This window comes from Procambarus clarkii, chromosome 17, assembly GCF_040958095.1.
Source record: "Procambarus clarkii isolate CNS0578487 chromosome 17, FALCON_Pclarkii_2.0, whole genome shotgun sequence".
Lineage (NCBI taxonomy): Eukaryota > Metazoa > Arthropoda > Malacostraca > Decapoda > Cambaridae > Procambarus > Procambarus clarkii.
Genome location: NC_091166.1, coordinates 50,015,848 through 50,036,587, shown reverse-complemented (window position 1 = coordinate 50,036,587; position 20,740 = coordinate 50,015,848). Strand labels below are relative to the sequence as shown.

The 20,740-nt window shown below is 39.1% G+C and overlaps 2 protein-coding genes across 3 annotated transcripts in view; both read right to left on the bottom strand.

Moving 5' to 3' along the window:
• LOC123772452 (NFX1-type zinc finger-containing protein 1) overlaps positions 1-5,541 on the bottom strand; it is a 41,116-nt gene extending 35,575 nt beyond the window's left edge. Inside the window, exon 1 of one of the 2 annotated variants that reach the window (XM_045765636.2) lies at positions 5,404-5,541. The gene's annotated coding sequence lies outside the window, so the exon portion shown is untranslated. The remainder of the gene's footprint in view (positions 1-5,403) is intronic. The other variant, XM_045765635.2, reaches the window with a different exon arrangement.
• Positions 4,939-14,992, bottom strand: LOC123772453 (uncharacterized). Its single transcript, XM_069326027.1, has 6 exons — positions 14,601-14,992; positions 12,272-12,445; positions 10,340-10,444; positions 9,358-9,606; positions 6,500-7,799; positions 4,939-5,920 (listed from the first exon to the last, which is right to left on the bottom strand). Exons 2-6 carry the CDS (start codon positions 12,347-12,349, stop codon positions 5,400-5,402), a joined length of 2,253 nt encoding a protein of 750 aa, XP_069182128.1. The 5' UTR covers positions 12,350-12,445; positions 14,601-14,992; the 3' UTR covers positions 4,939-5,399.
• Between the last annotated feature and the right edge of the window lie 5,748 nt (positions 14,993-20,740).

Here is a 20,740-nt window from a genome sequence, read left to right as displayed (position 1 = left end):
GGGGGGGGTAAGAAATTGCCTAAACTACTCTATTCCTTTGGGCTGTATTTTTGTCTCAATAAACATACTTGAACTTGAACTGGAGAGCCTCATAGCAAAAGCTCGTCAATACTCTGCAATTCCTCGTACAGAATAGGGTAGCAGCACGTTGTCGCGTGTACCTAATTTTGTTAATAACAACAATTTCACAAGGATCGTCGAGGTGCTAGGCTGCCAATGCGTTTCAAGTTATTTTTCGTTTAGGTACACACAACAATGCGCTGCTACCCTATTCTACTGGTATGTGAAGGATTGCAGATCAAAAGGAAAGATGAGATGCGAGTCTAGATTATTAGCCTGCACTAGGGAACTCTGGGTAGAGTGCAGGAATATCTTCCATGTACTTACATGTACATTCCATCTTCCATGCAGGAATATCTTCCAATATTCATGCAACCCCATTCTCCTAATAGTACATCGCATTTTGACACAGTTTCCTTCTACAGATTTTTCATTTTAGAATTATTAATTTGTATGAAAAAATGTAAGAAAACACTAAAATAAGTGTATACTTATGGTTTGACTGGGTGGAGGCGGTGTGTACGGTGATCCACGGGATGGGTATGACCTGCATAACATCTGCATCTAATAATAATAATAATAATAATAATAATAATAATAATAATAATACCTGCATCTACTGTATTATTCCTTGAAATGATCCTCAAATTGTGCTTCAGTGAACCAATGTATAACCCAGAAATTTTATCCTAATGTACCTAGTAATCCTTGTTCATTTTAGTGTTTTGTTATTATTGTGTATTATTCTAATCTTTGTTTTTGTGTCAAAATTTCTTACAACGTACCTGTAAACATTTTTTGTCAATTTTACTGTAATTTATCGACTTAAAATTATCTGTACCTGTAAAGCTGTAAAGTACCTGTACACATATTTTGTCAATTTTACTGTAAATTATGTACTTAAATTATCTGTTAGTTTAAGGACTTGCCCGAAACGCTGTGTGCTAGTGGCTTTACAAGAATGTAAAATTAACATCATTTCTATGCTCTCTTTTAACCCCCAATGTACCTTCTTGCATGTAAATATATAAATTGACATCACCCGGTGCCCGACTTTGCTGAGGCTTTTTCTTATCTATCCTCGGATGTTTCACTGATTTATCGGAAACGGACGTTTCATCATATCATATCACGGATGTTTTATCATATCACTTGTCTCTTCTTTTACACCAGTATGTTTTTTGTATATATATATATATATATATATATATATATATATATATATATATATATATATATATATATATATATATATAATATATATATATATATATATAATATATATATATATATACACACACACACACATACATACATATACGGGAGGCCTGACGGCTGAGTATTCACACTCTGGGATCGCAGTCCTAGGGTTCCGGGTTCGATCCCCGGCGGAGGCGGAAACAAATGGGCAGAGTTTCTTTCATGCCCCTGTTCACAAAACAGTAAATATGTACTAGGGAGTTAGACAGCTGCCACGGGGAGCTTCCTGGGGGATGTGTAACAAAAAAAAAAAAAAAAAAAAAAAAAAAAAAAAAAGAGGCCTGGTCGAGGACCGGGGGAACGCTAAACCCCGAAATCATCTCAAGATAACCTCAATATATACAAGAGTTCTTATATAAAAAAAAAGATGATTGCTTTACCTGGTATACTCCATTACAGCCATAAAAGGTAGTGAAAAGGACGCTAATAATATTCAATGGTGTTGGGCTCTGCGTGTTGACATGTGGCCTAATTGGCTCCACATGGGCGTGAGTATAGACTAAAAGGCGCCAGTCACCAATGTGACGCACACGTATGACGCCAGGCTTCTCATAGTACACTTAACCTTGAAATGGTAGCAGGAATTTGTTCATGGGTCAAAGTAAACTCCATCACATTCCACCGAGAGCTATTATATTCATACAATATAACTTAACCAAGTGATTGTTTTTCTGTATGCAGGCGATGAGTCACAAGTAACGTGGCTAAAGTATGTTGACCAGACCACACACTAGAAAGTGAAGGGACGACGACGTTTCGGTCCGTCCTGGACCATTCTCAAGTCACAATCGACTTGAGAATGGTCCAGGACAGACCGAAACGTCGTCGTCCCTTCACCTTCTAGTGTGTGGTCTGGTCAAGATTGTTTTTCTGTCATCCCGACTTTCCTTAAATAATACGGTCCGGTCCGTACAGCAGATTCGAATAAGTAGGTCTAGCTCAATTTTAGGCTCTATCATATGCAACTTTAGCTGCCTTGTCTCCGACATCAAGTTCAAGTAAGGTTATTGAGAACAGGAAGTACATCTTAAAAAGGATTGAGTAGCTTATCTCAATCACTAAAAATAGGTACCTGGGTGTTAGTCAGCTGTCACGGGCTGCTTCCTGGGGGTGGAGGCCTGGTCGAGGACCGGGCCGCGGGGACACTAAAAGCCCCGAAATCATCTCAAGATAGCTTAGGCTATTTCTACCCTCCAGTCATCATGCTGAACAAAATCTATGTGAGATGGTATTCATACAAATAAGACTGAAATTCTTGCTCTGTGAATTAATTATGTTATTTAATACCTGGTCGTATCAGGCTGTGATTCATACGTCAGGCTGCGAGGAGCCGCGTCCAATAGCCTGGTTGACCAGACGACCAACCGGGAGGCCTAGTCGGAGACTAGGCCGCGGGGCTGTTGATCCCCGGAAGCTACACAAGGTAGACAAGGTAGGTAGTCATAATTGATGTAACAACATTCCTAGTCTCTATTCTGCATGCTTGAAGAACATTTTCTCAAGAATATGACGAATGATAAATATGAAGAAAAATAAGAATATTTTCAAGTGCTTGAAGAGCCGACTTTGAATCACAGAAAAATACTCCTCCACTGTTCTTAGTGTTAAGTTAGTAGCGGCAAGTTAACTTAAGTGGTTAGTAGGGCAAGTAAGTGGCAAGTTGTAGTGCATCTAAATTCTGTATGTGTGGAGCTAAGCCTACTAGATTGATTGATGAAGATTAAGCCACCCAAAAGGTGGCACGGGCATGAATAGCCCGTAAGTGGTGGCCCTTTTGAGCCATTACCAGTATCAAGAGCTGATACTGGAGATCTGTGGAGGCGCGACTGCACCCTGCGTGCAGGGTGCATGTCTCCAGTGGCCTACTAGACTACTAGTCTCACACTAATAGTCTGAGTGTACATCTGTTCTCTCTACATTCTACAGGCTGCTGCAGTGTGCCCCTCATACCATTAAAATAGAACCATCATTGTAAGCATAAGTGCTCGCGAGATCGTAAGTTTACTTATAAAGAAATTCCTTCACCTAATGTCTCTGTTCACCTAGCAGTGAATAGGTACCCGGAACTTGGACAAATGTAGTGGGTTGCATCCAGGGATAGGTTGGAATGACTATAGCCGTGGTGACCTTGAGGAAGTCGTAAGTGGGTGCTGCGCGGTAGACACAATATTGACGGACTTGTCGCCATTACCAAGACCAGACAAGTCTGGAGCAGTCTTGTTGACCCACCACACTAACACATCTCGCTGCACATTATTTATATTCATATCTACAGGATATTTTTATGCTGATATAAAAACGAATGAAATTGTTGCAATATGACGGACGGCCAACACATTAGGGTACAATATGTAATTGTGTCATACATTTTTCCGATGTCAGGTGACAACTCCTGTTATGTCTCTAGAGGAATCTCCTATATGCATACTATACCTTATACAGTTCCTAAAGTACACTGCACGTCGTGGCCACTGCATAAACTGCAGTAAACTGAGCCTCGCGCACACTGTGCGATTAATAATGACAACAACATGCAACAAGAACTGCGGACTTCACACCTCCCCAATAACATCAATACTTACCTATCAGTACTTACCAATCAATGACAACAGGGAAGTGACAGGTCTAGCTCTCTGGCCCCACCTGTCAGCTTTGTTGTATCTGCTGCCTTATAACCTTTCTGACGTTCGAGTTCTATGTCGAATCTAAGCTTAAAGGTGAGGATGGAGGTGGCTTCAACACCTTTCCGTGCTTCCACGTGTCACCCATACAGAGTACGAGTATTTCCTTACATTCCTTTTCCATTCCATACTATACCTTTGGTTTCACGCACTACAAGGTACGGATGTGGCATGGGATCCTCTTCCCCCACTCTAGTACCGCCCCCTCTCACAACATCAATACTGCCCCTCTCACCACATCAATACTGCCCCTCTCACCACATCAATACTGCCCATCTCACCCCACCAATATTGCCCCTCTCACCCCACCAATACTTCCCCCCCCCTCACCCCACCAATATTGTCCCTCTCACCACATCAATACTTCTCCCCCCCTTACCCCACCAATATTGCCTCTCACCACATCAATACTTCTCCCTCCCCCTCACCCCACCAATATTGCCCCCCTCACCACATCAATATCGCCCCTCTCACCCCACCAATATTGCCCATCTCACCCCACTAATACTGCCCCCCCCTCACCCCACCAATATTGCCCCCCTCACCACATCAATATTGCCCCTCTCACTCCACCAATACTACCCCTCTCACCACACCAATACCCCTCTCACCACACCAATATTGCCCATCTCACCACACCAATTCTGCCCTTCTCATCATACCAATACCTCTCTCACCACACCATTAATTCTCTCACCACACCAATATCTCTCTCACCACACCAATACCTCTCTCACCACACCAATATCTCTCTCACCACACCAATACCTCTCTCACCACACCAATACTACCCATCTCACAACACAATTGAGTCAGTGGTCACAATGTTGTTTTGCCTGACTGGACAATGCCTTCCATAAGAGTGCAAACTCATCTTAGAAAGAAAACAAGTGAGATACCTTAGAAATACAGTATGTACATTATCTAAATTAACAGAAAGAAAACGAAAATTTTATTCAAGTTTATGCGAACAATATAACAATATATTTGCTTATAAGATATACATTACTGTACTTAGAATTAAATTGCAGTGGTTACTTAGTAATACAGTACTGTATTTGTATACAGAGAATCAGATTAGTGGTTACTTAGTAGATACAGTACTATATTTATATATAATTTATAAAACACTGGTTATGCACAGCATTTCAGGCATAACTTAAGATAAAATAGCTACTTTGTTTTACATTTCTAGGATATTTCTTAATACTATATTTATATGATACATTAGCTAATATATATTTACCTAAATTGACTTGAGGGCAACCATCTATTAAATAGCCACAGGGGGAGGGGACAGGAAGCCAGCAGTTTATCAAAAGTCTCATTTTACATGGATGGTAAAAATAAAATTTAGCAACAGATGCATGGAATGTAAAACAAGGCCTTAAAAGACACTTACCTGACAGCAACCAAAGCAATATTTCTGGGAGACATTTCGGCATCAAACACCTCCTCCATCCACACATTTGGAAATCCGCTCTCTTTCAGGTAAACTAGACGGTCTACGTGCACTAATGCCTCCAACACCGACTGTAAGGCCAACTGCAGGCCAGTGAGCGGCTCAATCAATGGAAATAAGTGGTGGTAGTCATCATAACATTGTTCTAACGCACATTTTATATAGTCTTGCGTTATGGTCGGTGTCTCTAATGTCTCATGACTTTGACATGGCGAGGGCTCAGTAGTCTCAGGCAGGTTTTCTCCCATTACTGCTTTATGACTATTTTCCTTACCTTGTATGACTAATATATCATCTTTACTACAATTTTTACTTTTATTTGATCTTGCTATATGCACATTGTCTTTTGATGGTAGAAATTCATAATTCATAGTAACATTTTTAATATAATCGCTAAAGTCTATAAATTGATATTTCCTTACACAACGACGACGGAGTTTTCTCAAAGTGAAGCCCTCTGGAAATAAAGAGAGAACATATTCAGTGTACACAAACTCTCCCTTAACTCTTCTTTCTTTTTAGTGTGTGAATATGCTTGTGCTGCATATGATAGTCTCCCAGTAGAGAAAGGGTAGAAATGTACTGCATTGAGATATACTGTATTTTGTTTAAATAAACATACCTGAACTCAATTACTCCCAGGGAGCAGTCTTATGTAGTAGTAGTAAATATGTTGAAGAATGATGAAACTCATTCCTATACAAGGCTATAGGACTCATACTATAGCCTTGTGTACAGCTATAGTATGAGTCATGGCCCAGTAAGTTATGCATGCGTCTGGCATGACCCATGATGCGATTACAATTCCATCAGACTCTTCCAAAGATGTTCACATTACTTTATATTGTCTCCCCAAGAATGCATCTTCCTCTAAAATTAGGAGCCTTCAATGATGCCAAAGGCTTTTTAACTTTCACACAGCTCTAACTGACTGATTAAAAAATATGGGCCACTAGACATTGAGATGAAATCTACACTACTGTACTTGCAAATAATATGCTGGCTTAATGCTAGCATTATCAAAAACATTATTTACCTCTGATACAGAAGGCTTCAAGAAGTGCTCTATACACAACATTTCTCTTGTGATTTTCATGATTTTCCTCCGTTTGGTGAATCCATCGTAGCCCTGATTCCTGCGCTGCAAGTCGCAAACCAAACACTGACATTTGAAACTCATTTTCCCTAAGAATATTTTTTAAAGCTGTGCTCATGGGAAAATTGATAAAATCATCTCCATTATCATCAGTAAATTTGTTCTCTGTTTCTTCAAAACCTAGTTGTTTAAACTGCTTTTTAACATTCGTGCTCTCATCAGAGTCTTCATAATTTCCACTGGCATTTGAGCAAGACATTTCAGTATTGTAATTTCTAGGGGAATTTATGTCATCACTCTGTTTAGCTGTGTTCTCATTGAGTAACTCCTTCTTGTCCTCCTTAAGTAACTGCTGCTTATTCCCTTTGAGCAACTGCCTCTTGTTCTTCTTGAGCAACTGCATCTTGTTCTTCTTGGGCAGTTGCATAATTTTGTCCTCCTTGAACAGCTGCATCTTATGGTAACAACATGACAGCAATACAAGTGAAGAGGCTTCAGGACAATCTTTAAATATTTTGATCATGATTGGGGAGAGATCAGCACATGCATGAAGGCCAAAGAGTATGGCAGATTTGGGAGGATAACCATCTAATGCATGAGCCAGAGCCTCTACATGATCATCAACTTCAGCTGTTTCTGCATGACTGTCACTTTCAGCGGTCTCCGCATGACTGTCACCTTCAGCAGTCTCCGCATGACTGTCACCTTCAACAGTCTCCGCACGACTGTCACCTTCAGCTGTCTCTGAGTGATCATCATCTTTGGCTATCTCTGCATTAGTGTCACCTTTGGCCGTCTCTGCATGATCATCACCTTTGGCTATCTCTGCCTGACTGTCACCTTCAGCTGTTTCTTTATGATCATCACCTTTGCCTGTCTCTGCATGAACACTACCTTCAGCTGTTTCTGCCTGATCACCACTGTCCGCTGATGCATTGGTTTCACATTCATTACCAACAACTACTGATGGATTTTTACTCATGTTACCAGGTGTTATACACTGCCTCTTAAGCTGACACGTACACATATCATTTCGGTGAATCAACTCTAATAGCACTTCCTTGGCTTTACGAATGGTCAAGGTATCATCTGCCAGAGTCCACGTCATGTGCCGGACACCTCTACACTTGCCCAAGAGTTCCCTCTGTCTCTTATTTGCACTTCTTACATTCTTATTATCACTTTCAGCCCCAATGATAGTAAGCTTGAGCATGCAGTGAAGAAGTGTGTCCATATATCCCTTGAATTGAAAACAATTACCAGTATCATACACAAAGCTCAAAAATATGATAATAATTACATATGAAAAACAAAAAAAGATGGATATTCATGGTACCTAAAAGCTCCCTAAAGCTAGATTAGAAATTTATGAAAGCTCATTTTTTAGCTTTTCATAGTCAGAACTATGGCAAGATCCTATTGGTCCCTAGGGGAGGATCAATTGTTGGGTAGCATTCCACACAAGTCCGATAAGAAACCTTCAAACCATCTCGGTTGGATCACACACTGATATTAGGAAGCCATTGCAGAATACTCAATCCAGCCTAGAATGAAGATAGAAAAGAACTTTTCACAAAACATAAAAAAAAATGTGCCAAGGTGCAACTTAGCAACACAAAAGATTATTAACCCTTAGACAGCGGTTATCATCATATGTTGATTCATGGGGTAATGCGGTTATTATCATATGATGATTTAAACAATTATTGTTTGGGTTTTACACGTATGATGCAAATAAAGATACAATAACTCTATGTTGATGTAATGGAGTTTACCCAGACCCTTGAAAAAAATCCTGCTCTCATTTCATGGTTACATTACTAGGTGAATGACCTTGTCGTCATGAATATTACTAAGTAAATGTGGTCATTGTCACTATAAAATTTCATAATTACAAGATATGTATACCAATGATATTCATATCGTTTCCACATCTCCATATAGTTGTAATGTTTATACCAGGTAAACCAATCACCAAAGGGACCATTGTCATGATTCATGGTTAGGTCTATTCAGGAGTCCTCAAGAACACCACAGATGGCGGATGCCTTCCTTTAGTAAGATGGAACAAATTTTATTCAAAATGTTCCGATGTTTAATGATGCAAACAGTGGAGTGAAACCCGGGCTTGGTTTGACCGATGAAAATGATGAAATAGACTTCTTTTAAAAGTTTTTTTGATAATGATTTGATGAAATATGGATTTTTTGTACAATGATTTGATGGAAATATAGATTTTTGTACAATGATCTGATGGAATATAGATTTTTTTATAATGATTTGCTGGAATTTGATGCAAGTTACAAATTTAATTAGTGGCAGTTTTTATGAATTATGTGATGTATCAAGTTATTCAACAAACATACTCTTGTAAATAAGGAGAAACAAATGATAAATAATTAATAAAACATCCAAGCAGAACACAGGAGTTGTGTCTTGCATATCTCTGTGTCAGTAACGTGGAGTAGGCTTTTGTGTTTTATGGAAACACTTTCCTGTCTAATTCTGGCTAGACTGAACATTCTCCGATGTTTACCCAGCAACATTGAAGAATGAAGAGACAAGGAAGGTTTGAAAGGTTCTCATCAGATTGGAGCAAAATGTTGACCCGCCTGCTGCTGATCCTCTCTAGAGGCCAATTGAATCTTGTCTTAAGGAAAGAACTAATGGAATAGCTCAGAAAATACTCCCCCAAATATTTTAAATTCTAATATTTTCAATTTATACCACTTACTTTTGTTTGCTGATTTGCACAAATTTAAAACCTAAAAACTAATTAAGAATGTATAAATACTCACTATGCCACTTCCAATATCAAGGACGTGAACACTTTGAGTAATCTCTGAAAGTCGTTTCATTAAACTCAAGAGAGATGTGACTTCGTGTTTCTTTTTCACAGACATTCCATGTGTAAATTTCTGTGGCAGCTGCACATTCTGGGAGCCCAATATTGCCATGGACTGCCTATGGTGATGAACAGCCAGATGTTGCAAGGAAAGTCTCTCACATGATTCCAAAAATGACTTAAGGGAAGATGGCCAGTGTACCTGAAAATGTAATTATTAATGTAATTAGAGTAATATACAAAAAGAAGTTTGAAATATTACACAAGGGGATCAAGCATGGTGCCCTGCAATGGAAAGGTAAACATACTGCACTAAGTGAACTGGCGTGCTATTTCTAATTTTTTTTTACCTTTGTCTTGCATAAGCCTAGCACATCAAACTTCAATAACTTAAAAACTTCTGTTTCTAATTTAAAACTTCACACAGTTATTCAATTCCTATGTTTTTGAGGAAAATAAGCTTTAAGAATATGAACAACAATTCTCTGAACAGATTCCTGTGCTGCTCCCAAAGTCTTCAATGTGCCAGCGAACACAATCGTACACAGCCAGACAGTGCTTCATACTGCATCAGCCAGCACAATTGGAACTTATGTTTTCTGGCACACTTCCTGTGCCTTTGAGGGAGCCAGGTTGTGGCTCTGGTCCTGGGTGGGCCACACACTGTGGCCCACTAATGGCCCATTAATGTGACTCAGTAGGGAGAAGTCATCAAAGTGAGATAGCTTAAGGAGCCCCAAAGGCCCTACCAGAAAGAGGCATTTCATTACATCCAATGCTGATTTTTGTTTTATATATTTTTGTTAATGTAATAAATGTTAATGTAAAGCTTTATATAAATTCTGACATCTTTAATAATTAAATTAAAGTATTTTTGGGATATTAAAATTTCTTCCAAAATGTGAAATTCAAGGCACTTTTGAAAGCACATTTACCTGACTTTTAAACTGGGGAATGCCATTTAGAACCTCAAGTGGAAGTTCAGACAGCGCTTCTTTCCATTCATCTGGCATTTTTGAAAACACATTTCTAGTGAAAACCTGGTGGAGATAGTTGAGAGTTATTGCATATATTATAAATAATTAATAATTCTGTATATAATAATAATACAAACAATTACAGTCACCTTTAACTACAGTATCTTACTTATTTTCAAAATATTATATAGGAATTCAAACAAGAACAGATCATTACATCTAAACAAAGCTGCTTCTTTATGGAAAGTTTATGAAGGTACAAACTATGTTTGGTGTAGATTTCAGTAAAAGTACAGTACAGTACTTGGCAAATTAAACAAAAATGTGTGTTGAAGTACAGTGGTCTCTATCCTTGACTAGCATCTTGGGGATCCAGGTTCAATCCTCGGACAGCACAAACGGTTGGGCATGTTTCCTTTCACCCAATGCCTCTGTTCACCTAGAAGTTAACAGGTATCTAGAAGTCTGGGGCCTGCAGTTATGGTCAAATTACAATTTCATTTTTCCTGCCAGTCTTTGAATCTATGCCTAGATAACATTCTTTTTGGTGCACAGGCGAGGTGACAATTTTGATGATACTGTACTTGCATGTTGAGGATTAATTCTGAAGGGGTTTTTCTTGCCAATGATAATTCAATTCTCAATCACCTTCTCTTTTTCCTTGTAGAAGGTACTGACTGGTAGGATTTTCTCCTCCCTGAGAAGCTATAGTGTAGTTGCTTCTTCACCAAATTTACCTCTGCCTTTAACCGACAGTTTTTCAAGGTTTTGTGACCGAGACATTGTCAAAATCAGTCTAACACCAAGTAGCTCAGATAACACCGACACATAAATACACAAAAAAATCACACTAACATGATGTTGTATATCAATGAGAAAGTCAATTCAGTGGAATCCCAGGTTGCATAACTTATAATGAGTCATGGTACAGTGGTAAAGTATGCAGCTGGGAGTACCTTGATCTCTGGTTTAAGTCACCTCAACACCCCAATTGATTTTCTCAATGACATGTTTTATGCCATAATGTGGTTTGGAACACAAGCCCTGGCCGAGCCTGGCCTCTAGGCCAGGCTCTGGGAGCAAAGAATTCCCAAAACATTATCCAGGTATTCTCTCCAGCCCACTCAACTGCCCCGACTTCCTTAGGTTCCTGGTTGATTCAGCAACTTTGGGTGGTGCTTCTCCTCCCTGCAGCCCTGGCTGGCTTAACTTTCTGGCATGGCTAAGATTCCCTATACAGTACTGTATTGTTGTATCTTTCTGCAGTTTCCATAGCCTTGCATCCATGTAGAGTTGGCTCATGGAGTATTTGAGGGGCCTTAGCTCAGAAATAGGAAGGCCTTAGCTGAGAAAAAGAAAGTTGAGTGTAGTGAAACAATACTGTACTTTCTAAACCAGTCCCTAGGATGCCTGTTTTTTTCTCCATTTTGTCCCCTCATCCATGAGCTTGTTTGGGTAGTCTTAACACCATCAACAATGCTGTGGCAACCAGTGCTTTCTCCTAGTGGTGGATGGGGTAACTTTTGATTACATGTTAGTAGATAGGAAAGCAATACTTGTTTTCCTTAAATTTCTAATTACTGTACCGGTATTTTTTTCAAAGGGTGTTTATGTAATGAACCCTATTTTAAATTATTGCAAGCTAGTCACTTGGTGGTAGCTCAAGTTAGACTCACCATAGTCATGCATCCCTAATCACTTGATAGAGAAGACCATTTGAGAAATGCCTTTGAGAAATGAGAGATAAGGTCAAAGAGACTGACAAGAAATAACAGTCTTGTGTGAATAAAATAGGTTCTGGCATAGAGAGCATCTCAGGACAGATTCAGAAAGGAGTTTTTCACTACACTGAATACACTTTTTTTTCGTCATAATTTTAGTTAAACCCACCTGAGTTACAGGAAAGTTATACAACCATTGTACATCTTGTAGCAATTGAACAATATCTCTCAATATCTTATCTTCCATCACTGCTCTCTAGATTGTAAATTTTAGATTCTTGAAATTCTTTACATAAAACTTCTAAATATTTAGGATTCACACTTGGAACAGCTTGCTGATGAACTGTAAGGAGAAAGTTTGGCATTCATTAGGAATATGAGCAAACAACTTGTTTACTATGTGTAATAATTATTTGAACCAAATTATAAAAATTTTTGGAAAATTAATAACCCTGCAAATATTCGTGAGTTAAGAGTCAATGTGAAAAAACTTTTCTAAGCAGGTTACTTCCTAAGGTGAATATAGAATTCTATTTTTGTCTAAGGTGAATACAGAATTCTATTTTTGTCTAAGGGGAATACAGAATTATATTTTTGTCTAAGGTGAATACAAAATTCCAGGAGTCCGGGCCTGGTGCAGGATGCATGGGCATGCTGTCTATGGCTACTTCAGACTCAAGTGGCATTAGGGCGACATATGATTCAATGGCGGTGTCACATTCATAAAGAATTCATTTGGATCAATGAACTTCAATGTATTCAAGGGTTCACCGAAAACAGAATCGTACTGTAGCCTCAGTGTTTCACTCATTTCTTTGTTGTCATCTGTGAGAGTTCCATTAACCTTCCATAAGGGCCTAATGCAAGATGTGGTTTTCGTTCTAGGCTATGCATAGAAGAAAAAGTATTTTGGAGTCCTCTCTATTACACATATGGCCTTTCCCTTCCCTTTGTCTCTACTGGATTTTATATCCTTGCAACTTTAGCATCATTTCTATTTCTTTACTTAGTCTTAGTTTGTTGTTTTGGGGATAGAGTGGAGTGCTTCAGATGTTCCGAGATTTGTTTTCTTCACCTTGTTCTCGTTTTGCATTTTTTTCTCTTTATCCTTAGTGGTATGTGACTTACACACAGAAATCACAATAACGTGATGCATCAAATGAACAAATCCACAAGGGCCGTGACAAGGATTCGAACCTACGTCTGAGCACATCCCAAACGCTGCCTTAATCGACCGAGCTACGACATGGTAAAAGGTTCGAATCCTCGTCACAGCCCTTGTGGATTTGTTCATTTGATGTATTACGTTATTGTGATTTGTAAGTGACTAACCTATCTACCGCTGCCCACTGGATGGAGGGCAGTGTGCAGGACAAACATCAATTGTGACACTAGCTCTCCACATATGTCAGTTGCTTAACTTAGAAACTGCACTTGTGGTCGATCTCGAACCCATTGATGTTGTGACAACTTATACTGAATTTTGTAACTAGCTCATCAAGATTGTAACTTGATTAACTAAATGAATTGTGGGGTTCAGTCCCTGACCCCATTATGTGCCTCTGTAATCCTTTCCACTACCACCCACAAGATGGGTATGGGGTGCATAATAAATGAATTAAACTAACTAAAGTTTTGAATAAAGTATTGGTTGGAGTTTTTTAATTCATTTGGAAGCGAGTTCCATACACTTTTTTTATTTGCATGGAGTGTTTGCAGATTCAATGAGATTCAGAGATGCCTTTGACCATAGTAAAACATCTAGTCTTACCACCAAGCTTTCTGCTTATGATTACAATGCCTCTATGTTCCCTTTTTAGGTTACTGCAGTCTTCTAGCTGTCAGTTTCTGAAAACCATCCTGAATTTCCAGCACTGTATTAACTAAGGGGTGAAGAGCGAGGGATGGGATGCTCTCTGGCAACCTGACACAAGGAACTAGCGTGGCTCTAGGCATTGTATGTACTAGCTCTATCTATAAATCTATCAACTTTTGTATAACCTCTTGTATGTATGTACTTTACCTGAATAAACATTTTATTTTTTAAACATTTTAAGAGGGATGGGATCCCTACAACCTCATCACGCCACGAACGTGGCCAATGAATTGAAATGTATAGCGAAGGATGTCATAACGAATGCCCCGGTCTCTCGCACCTGCCACGTCGAGAACAGTGAGGAGGGAATTATGCAACCTACGGACGAGACTGTAGCCTGTCTCCAACCTACGGACGAGACTGTAGCCTGTCTCCAACCTACGGAAGAGACTGTAGCCTGTCTCCAACCTACGGACGAGACTGTAGCCTGTCTCCAACCTACGGACGAGACCGTAGCCTGTCTCCAACCTACGGACGAGACTGTAGCCTGTCTCCAACCTACGGACGAGACTGTAGCCTGTCTCCAACCTACGGACGAGACCGTAGCCTGTCTCCAACCTACGGACGAGACTGTAGCCTGTCTCCAACCTACGGACGAGACTGTAGCCTGTCTCCAACCTACGGACGAGACTGTAGCCTGTCTCCAACCTACGGACGAGACTGTAGCCTGTCTCGAGCAACTTGCTGTTTGTTATGATGTTGTGGTGTTGACTTAGGGGCGACGACGATCGTGGGATCGGATGCGCCCCGGCTGCCCGATACCGGGAAATAGCGGAGGGATGGGGTCCCTATAGTCCCTTCAGGCCATAGACCCTACAATGTCGTCAGGCTACATATTTTATAGTCTCTTCAGGCCACGGACATGACGGATGAAGCGGAAGGTATGGCGAAGGATGTCATGACGGACGTCTTCGTCTCTCGCACCTGCCCCGTCAAGGAGAACGGCAACTGTGAGGCGGGGAATATTCAGCCTACGAACGGCACTCTCTAGTCTGACGCGAGCGCTGTAAGATACATAGCGCTGAAATGAATGAAATACATAGAAGATACATAGAATGAAATCGAGGGCAGTGAAGGTGTTCCACTGTATCTTCCTGGGTCGAACACTACTGGCGGTATGGAGCAGGGTTGGCAGATTCAAATTGCTAAAAGTAGCGAATTTGTAATAAGAGTAGCCCAATTTTTTGTTTAGTGACTGATACGGGTTTCAAAGTAATCTATTATGATATATAGAGTACATTAAACGATTTTAATTGTTTTATTAACATTATCTCTGTGATAATGCGAACAAGTTCGCGAACAAGTTCGCATTTGTGTTCCTCACGTGTGCCCCAAAGAATGAGGTGATTTGGTAAAATGCTATGCCCAAGATTACTATCCGAGTGTATATATATATATATATATATATATATATATATATATATATATATATATATATATATATATATATATATATATTTAACCAATATGATAATAGGGTAACTTACCAATATTTACTGTTTGAAGCTTAATGGGTGTGGAGTCCTTCCACGTTTTTACAGTTGAAGATTACCAAGATCTTGATCTGCATCCACAACCTCGTTCTTGTATATTGCAGACTCATATTTAAGCATTGACATGAGTGGTTCAAATGACAAGCAACAAGTTACATTTTCTTCAAGATATGTTTTGATTCTCAAGACTGATGTCAAAAGCTCAAGTCCCATTCCCATTCAAGATTTCTCAGTTTAGTTTTCACAGACGTTACTCTCGAAAATATCCGTTCAACCAGGGCATTACTGATTGGCAAGCTGTATATTTTCAACACAAACTCAGCGAGGTCAATCAGTATGGGATCGCCAGCAGTGTTCTTGACAGTTATTGTCTTGGTCTAAAATGACGATTCACATGTCGGAATTTGTCCCTTACAAATGTTGGACTAGTCAATGGTTAACAGTAGGCGCCACTGACTTTCAATTTCACTAAGCTTAGATTGGTCAGCTAATACTAATGGAAGTTCCGAAAATGGTGGCCATGTAATCTAAGGCATATGATAGGTAACAGATTTTTCACCTTTTTTTATAGTTTCAACATTACTTAGAATACGAGAAAGAAGCTATTTGCAAGCTTTCATTAAAAAATTATCGCATCTTTCTTGAACATTTTGAAACTTTTCCTGGGTTGTAAAATTCTTTTGTCTGTTGGAGGGATCAGCGTACATTGAAAATAGTTGTCTTGCAACATATTTATCACAAGAGGAAAAAGCCATTTGGTAATGAGTTGTTAGACGTCCCCAGGGGCCGGTCTCTGACCAGGGCTCTCCTGCTGTAAATGGTCTAGTCAATCAGGCTGTTGGACTCGGCTGTGATTTGTACAGATTATATTATTAAAGCAAAAATAATCATTGAGTTTCTTAATATTAATAGACCAAAGTAGCCCAACTTGTGTTTAAACTAGCCCAAAAAGTCGCAAGTAGTGAAATTAAAAATTTGGGAGCGTGGGGCTCTTAAAAGTAGCCCAATTCGCTACTTGTAGCCCAATCTGGCAACCCGAATTCTGACTCTTTTGCACTTATTTTCATTTTCAAATTACGAATTTTTATACCGAAAATATGCCAATTACTGAAAACGGCGAAGGGTCATATTTTGCCCAAACCCCCCCTGCTGTTTTCAAAATGTCTGAAATGTCGGAAATTTGACTCCTGAGTGTGATTTTTGAGCGGAACTCTGACTCTCTGCACTTATTTTCGTTTTCAAATTACGACTTTTTTTTACCGAAAATATGCCAATTACTGAAAACGGCGATGGGTCATATTTTGCCCAAACCCCCCTGCAGTTTTCAAAATATCTGAAATGTCGGAAATTTGACTCCTGAGCGTGATTTTTGAGCCGAATTCTGACTCTTTGCACCTATTTTCATTTTCAAATTACGAATTTTTATACCGAAAATATGCCAATTACTGAAAACGGCGATGGGTCATATTTTGCCCAAACCCCCCTGCAGTTTTCAAAATATCTGAAATGTCGGAAATTTGACTCCTGAGCGTGATTTTTGAGCCGAATTCTGACTATCTGCACCTATTTTCATTTGCAAATTACGACTTTTTATACCGAAAATATGCCAATTACTGAAAACGGCGATGGGTCATATTTTGCCCAAACTCCCCTGCAGTTTTAAAAATATCTGAAATGTTGGAAATTTGACTCCTGAGCGTGATTTTTGAGCCGAAATCTGACACTATTGAGAATCTATGATACGTGCAGGTGAATACTATTTTCAGTCAGTTGATCAGATCACACACTAGAAGGTGAAGGGACGACGAGGTTTCGGTCGGTCCTGGACCATTCTCAAGTCGATTGTCGATCGACTCACAATCGACTTGAGAATGATCCAGGACGGACCGAAACGTCGTCGTCCCTTCACCTTCTAGTGTGTGGTCTGGTCAACTTACTTTAGCCACGTTATTGTGACTCATCGCCAGGATTGCCAGATCTAAATTGCTAAAAGTAGCGAGCTGACGGTCTAAAAGTAGCGAATTTGTAATAAGAGTAGCCCAATTTTTTTTTTAAATTTGAAAAATTTCAAATTTTGAAAATTTGGGACTTGAACAGAGGGGCTGTCAGTTAGGTTCTTTTAATTGCCTTATAAACTTTAGCGAATAAAAAGGTTTTCGTGCCTTAACATTTTTATATTATGATAATCACGACATATCTGCATTAAAATCAGTGTGCAATTCCGGTTTTGGCCTCCACCGCCTTCTCACTTGTTCCCTTGTAACTTGTAACTCACTTCTAACACTTATATGATGTGTTTTCTATTTTAACCTGCTATGTTAAATGGGATTCTTGTTGTGATTTGTGTATTTGTACTCACTGAATTTGTGCGCCCCTTGAGGGACTTGATGTAGAGGAGGGAGAGGTAGAAATAGCCTAAGCTACTCTATCCCTTTGAGATGTATTTTTTTTATTGTCTCAATAAACATACTTGAACTTGAAGTGGACTTTAATGCTTTTTCGGCAGCTTTATTTCCTTAGTTTCCGAGCTGTTTTCTTTACCGTGTATGTTGTAATAAACTATTCCTATATTTACAGTTGTTTCTCCCTGTGAAGATTATTAAACAATGGTGATTATAAGGGCGCGGAAGTTCAGCCTGGCCTGGGCCGCCAGCAGCCCTTGGGCCCGCCCCGGCAGCTCCCAGTCTTTAATTTGGCACCTTTGTGGCACCTTTGTGGGACCTTGGTATAAGCCTAACATGTATATATACACTGGCTGCCTGTCCCCCTACACAATGATTTATTATTACCTATTATTTTATCATTTAATTTAAATATTAAATAAAATAATTTATTTAATTATTATAGTAAATACTTAATAATTTAATAATAAGTAGTAAGTACATAAAAATTACTAAAAAGTACAGTTTAGTCATAGGAGATTCCTAGATTGGAATTCACTATCAAATTTCAATATATCCAAGTATATTTAGTGTTAAATGCTATTATTATATGCATAAATTGTTGTTTTAATAATATTACGCTTAATCACTTGGGCTGGACGGTAGAGCGACGGTCTCGTTTCCTACAGGTCCGCGTTCAATCCCCGACCGCCCAACAAGTTGGGCACCATTCCTTTCCCCCGTTCCATCCCAAATCCGTATCCCGATCCCTTCCGAGTGCTATATAGTCGTAATGGCTTGGCGCTTTCACTTGATAGTTCCCCCACCCCCCTGAATAATATTACGAGAGCAGTATTTACGGGCTATTCATGCCCGTGCCACCTGTTGGGTAGCTTAATCTTCATCAATCGAGAGCAGTATACGTCCTAACCAGACATTATATGATGATATCCTGAACAGTTGATAAATAAAAGTAATTGCGGAACTCCAGTTATCAAATACTTATCATAAATGGTATAAAACCTTATCATAAGCCAAGGGATTTGTAGATCAGTGTTTAAAGGGAATTCGGAAGTAATAATAACACAGCTGATGCCATCTGTCGGCAAAAGAGAACACTATTAACTGGCTGGTCAATAGTAGCCATAAGATACAGCTTACGCCATCTGTTGACACCAAATTACACCTATAACAAATTACCCCACAAAATACCACTAACGCCATCTAGTTTTTTTCCAACGCACTATAAATAGCCAAACAGCAACCCATAAGGCGGGTTGTTGTGCTCGGGTAGGAGGTTCCAAGCTCCGCCCACAATCTTCAACCCACAGTATTGGGTTGCATAATAAATGGCATATCATTGGTAGATATTTATTCTTACGGGCTATTCATGCCCGTGCCACCTCTTAGGTGGCTTAATCTTTATCAATCAATCAATCATCGGTAGATATTCTTTGTTGACAATCACACAACAGCCAATCACAAGAAGGGATCAGCTAAAAGCTCCATCCACTTAATAAATCATCTTTATTCAGGACACCCTCCTTGCTTATGATAATCTGCTTCAACTTTAATCTAACTAAAAAGTGAAATGTTAAGTATTTAAAAGTATTAATATAGTGATAATTAAATACTGCCGGATGTAACGAGTGTTACAGAAACATGGGCTGGCTACCTAACTTGTGACGTCATCAGTGGGGGTTGCTTCACACAAATAATATCGGCGATACAATGCCTCCGAAATGGGGTGAGAATAGCTTGAGCTACCTCATCCCTTTGTGTGTATTTTACCTCAATAAACTTATTTCAATTTCAATTTCAATGCCTCCGTCCTCTTATTGGTCTACATTATTCAATTAGTTGGAAATTTCTGTCTTGTATAAAACAGAAATTGTTGTTCTTTTGTACAACAACAAGGTTATTGAGCAAAAGGACGTATTTCTTATTTTGCATTTTATTCATATAAGCGTTGGCATTCCCCGCAACAGCCAATCACAGGAAGGTATTTGTTGGAAACTCTAAATTCAACAAAATTGATTCCTAATGAACTCTAACAATAAATTTGTTTAATAAACGAGTATTTAGGGTCAAGCTACAGATGAACATTATAAGATAACGGTGTTTTAGCTTACAACTTCGTTAGACAGAATCCCTGGTCTTAATTTTAAAAATAAAGAACTAGAAAGCGTATTTTATTGCTAACTTTTCGAGAAATAAATCCCAGTCTCATATTTGCGAACATTTATGCATTGATTTTTTGGCTTAAGTTCTTATCATAATCCCTTTTGCAATCTCAACACCATCCGGCTCGTATCTTGTAACGATCTTCGTTACTTAGCCTCAAAACCTTACATTTGTCTTACATATCCTCAACAGTAGATAAAAAAAAGTAATTGCAGAATTCTAGTTACCTAATACCAGCATGGTATAAAACCTTATTATACGCTACCAGACGTATAGATCAGTGTTTAAAGTAATAATAATACATTATTATTAATGTAATAATATTATTAAAATAATAATAATACAGCTGATGCCATCTGTCGGCAAAAGAGAACACTATCAACTTTTTTTTTTTTTTCTTTTTTCTTTTTAGCAGGGATAATCCTGCGCGGGCCCTAGGCCTCTGGCTGGCCCACTAAGTGATGCTCGTTTCTGTTTTACCTGGGCGGAGGATGAGTATGTATGACTCGTATGGTCGCCTCAGTAAGATGTTGCCATATGTGTTTAACAACTTCCTCTGCTCTGTTGAATCGAAGGTGAAATCTTAACGGGTTTGTAACTGTGCACTGTGTTAGATAATGTTCCAGTGGTCTGTCGGGCATTTCTCCACAGTGTTGACATTTCCTCTCATCTTCCGGAACCCGTAAGCCTATTTCCCATGCACA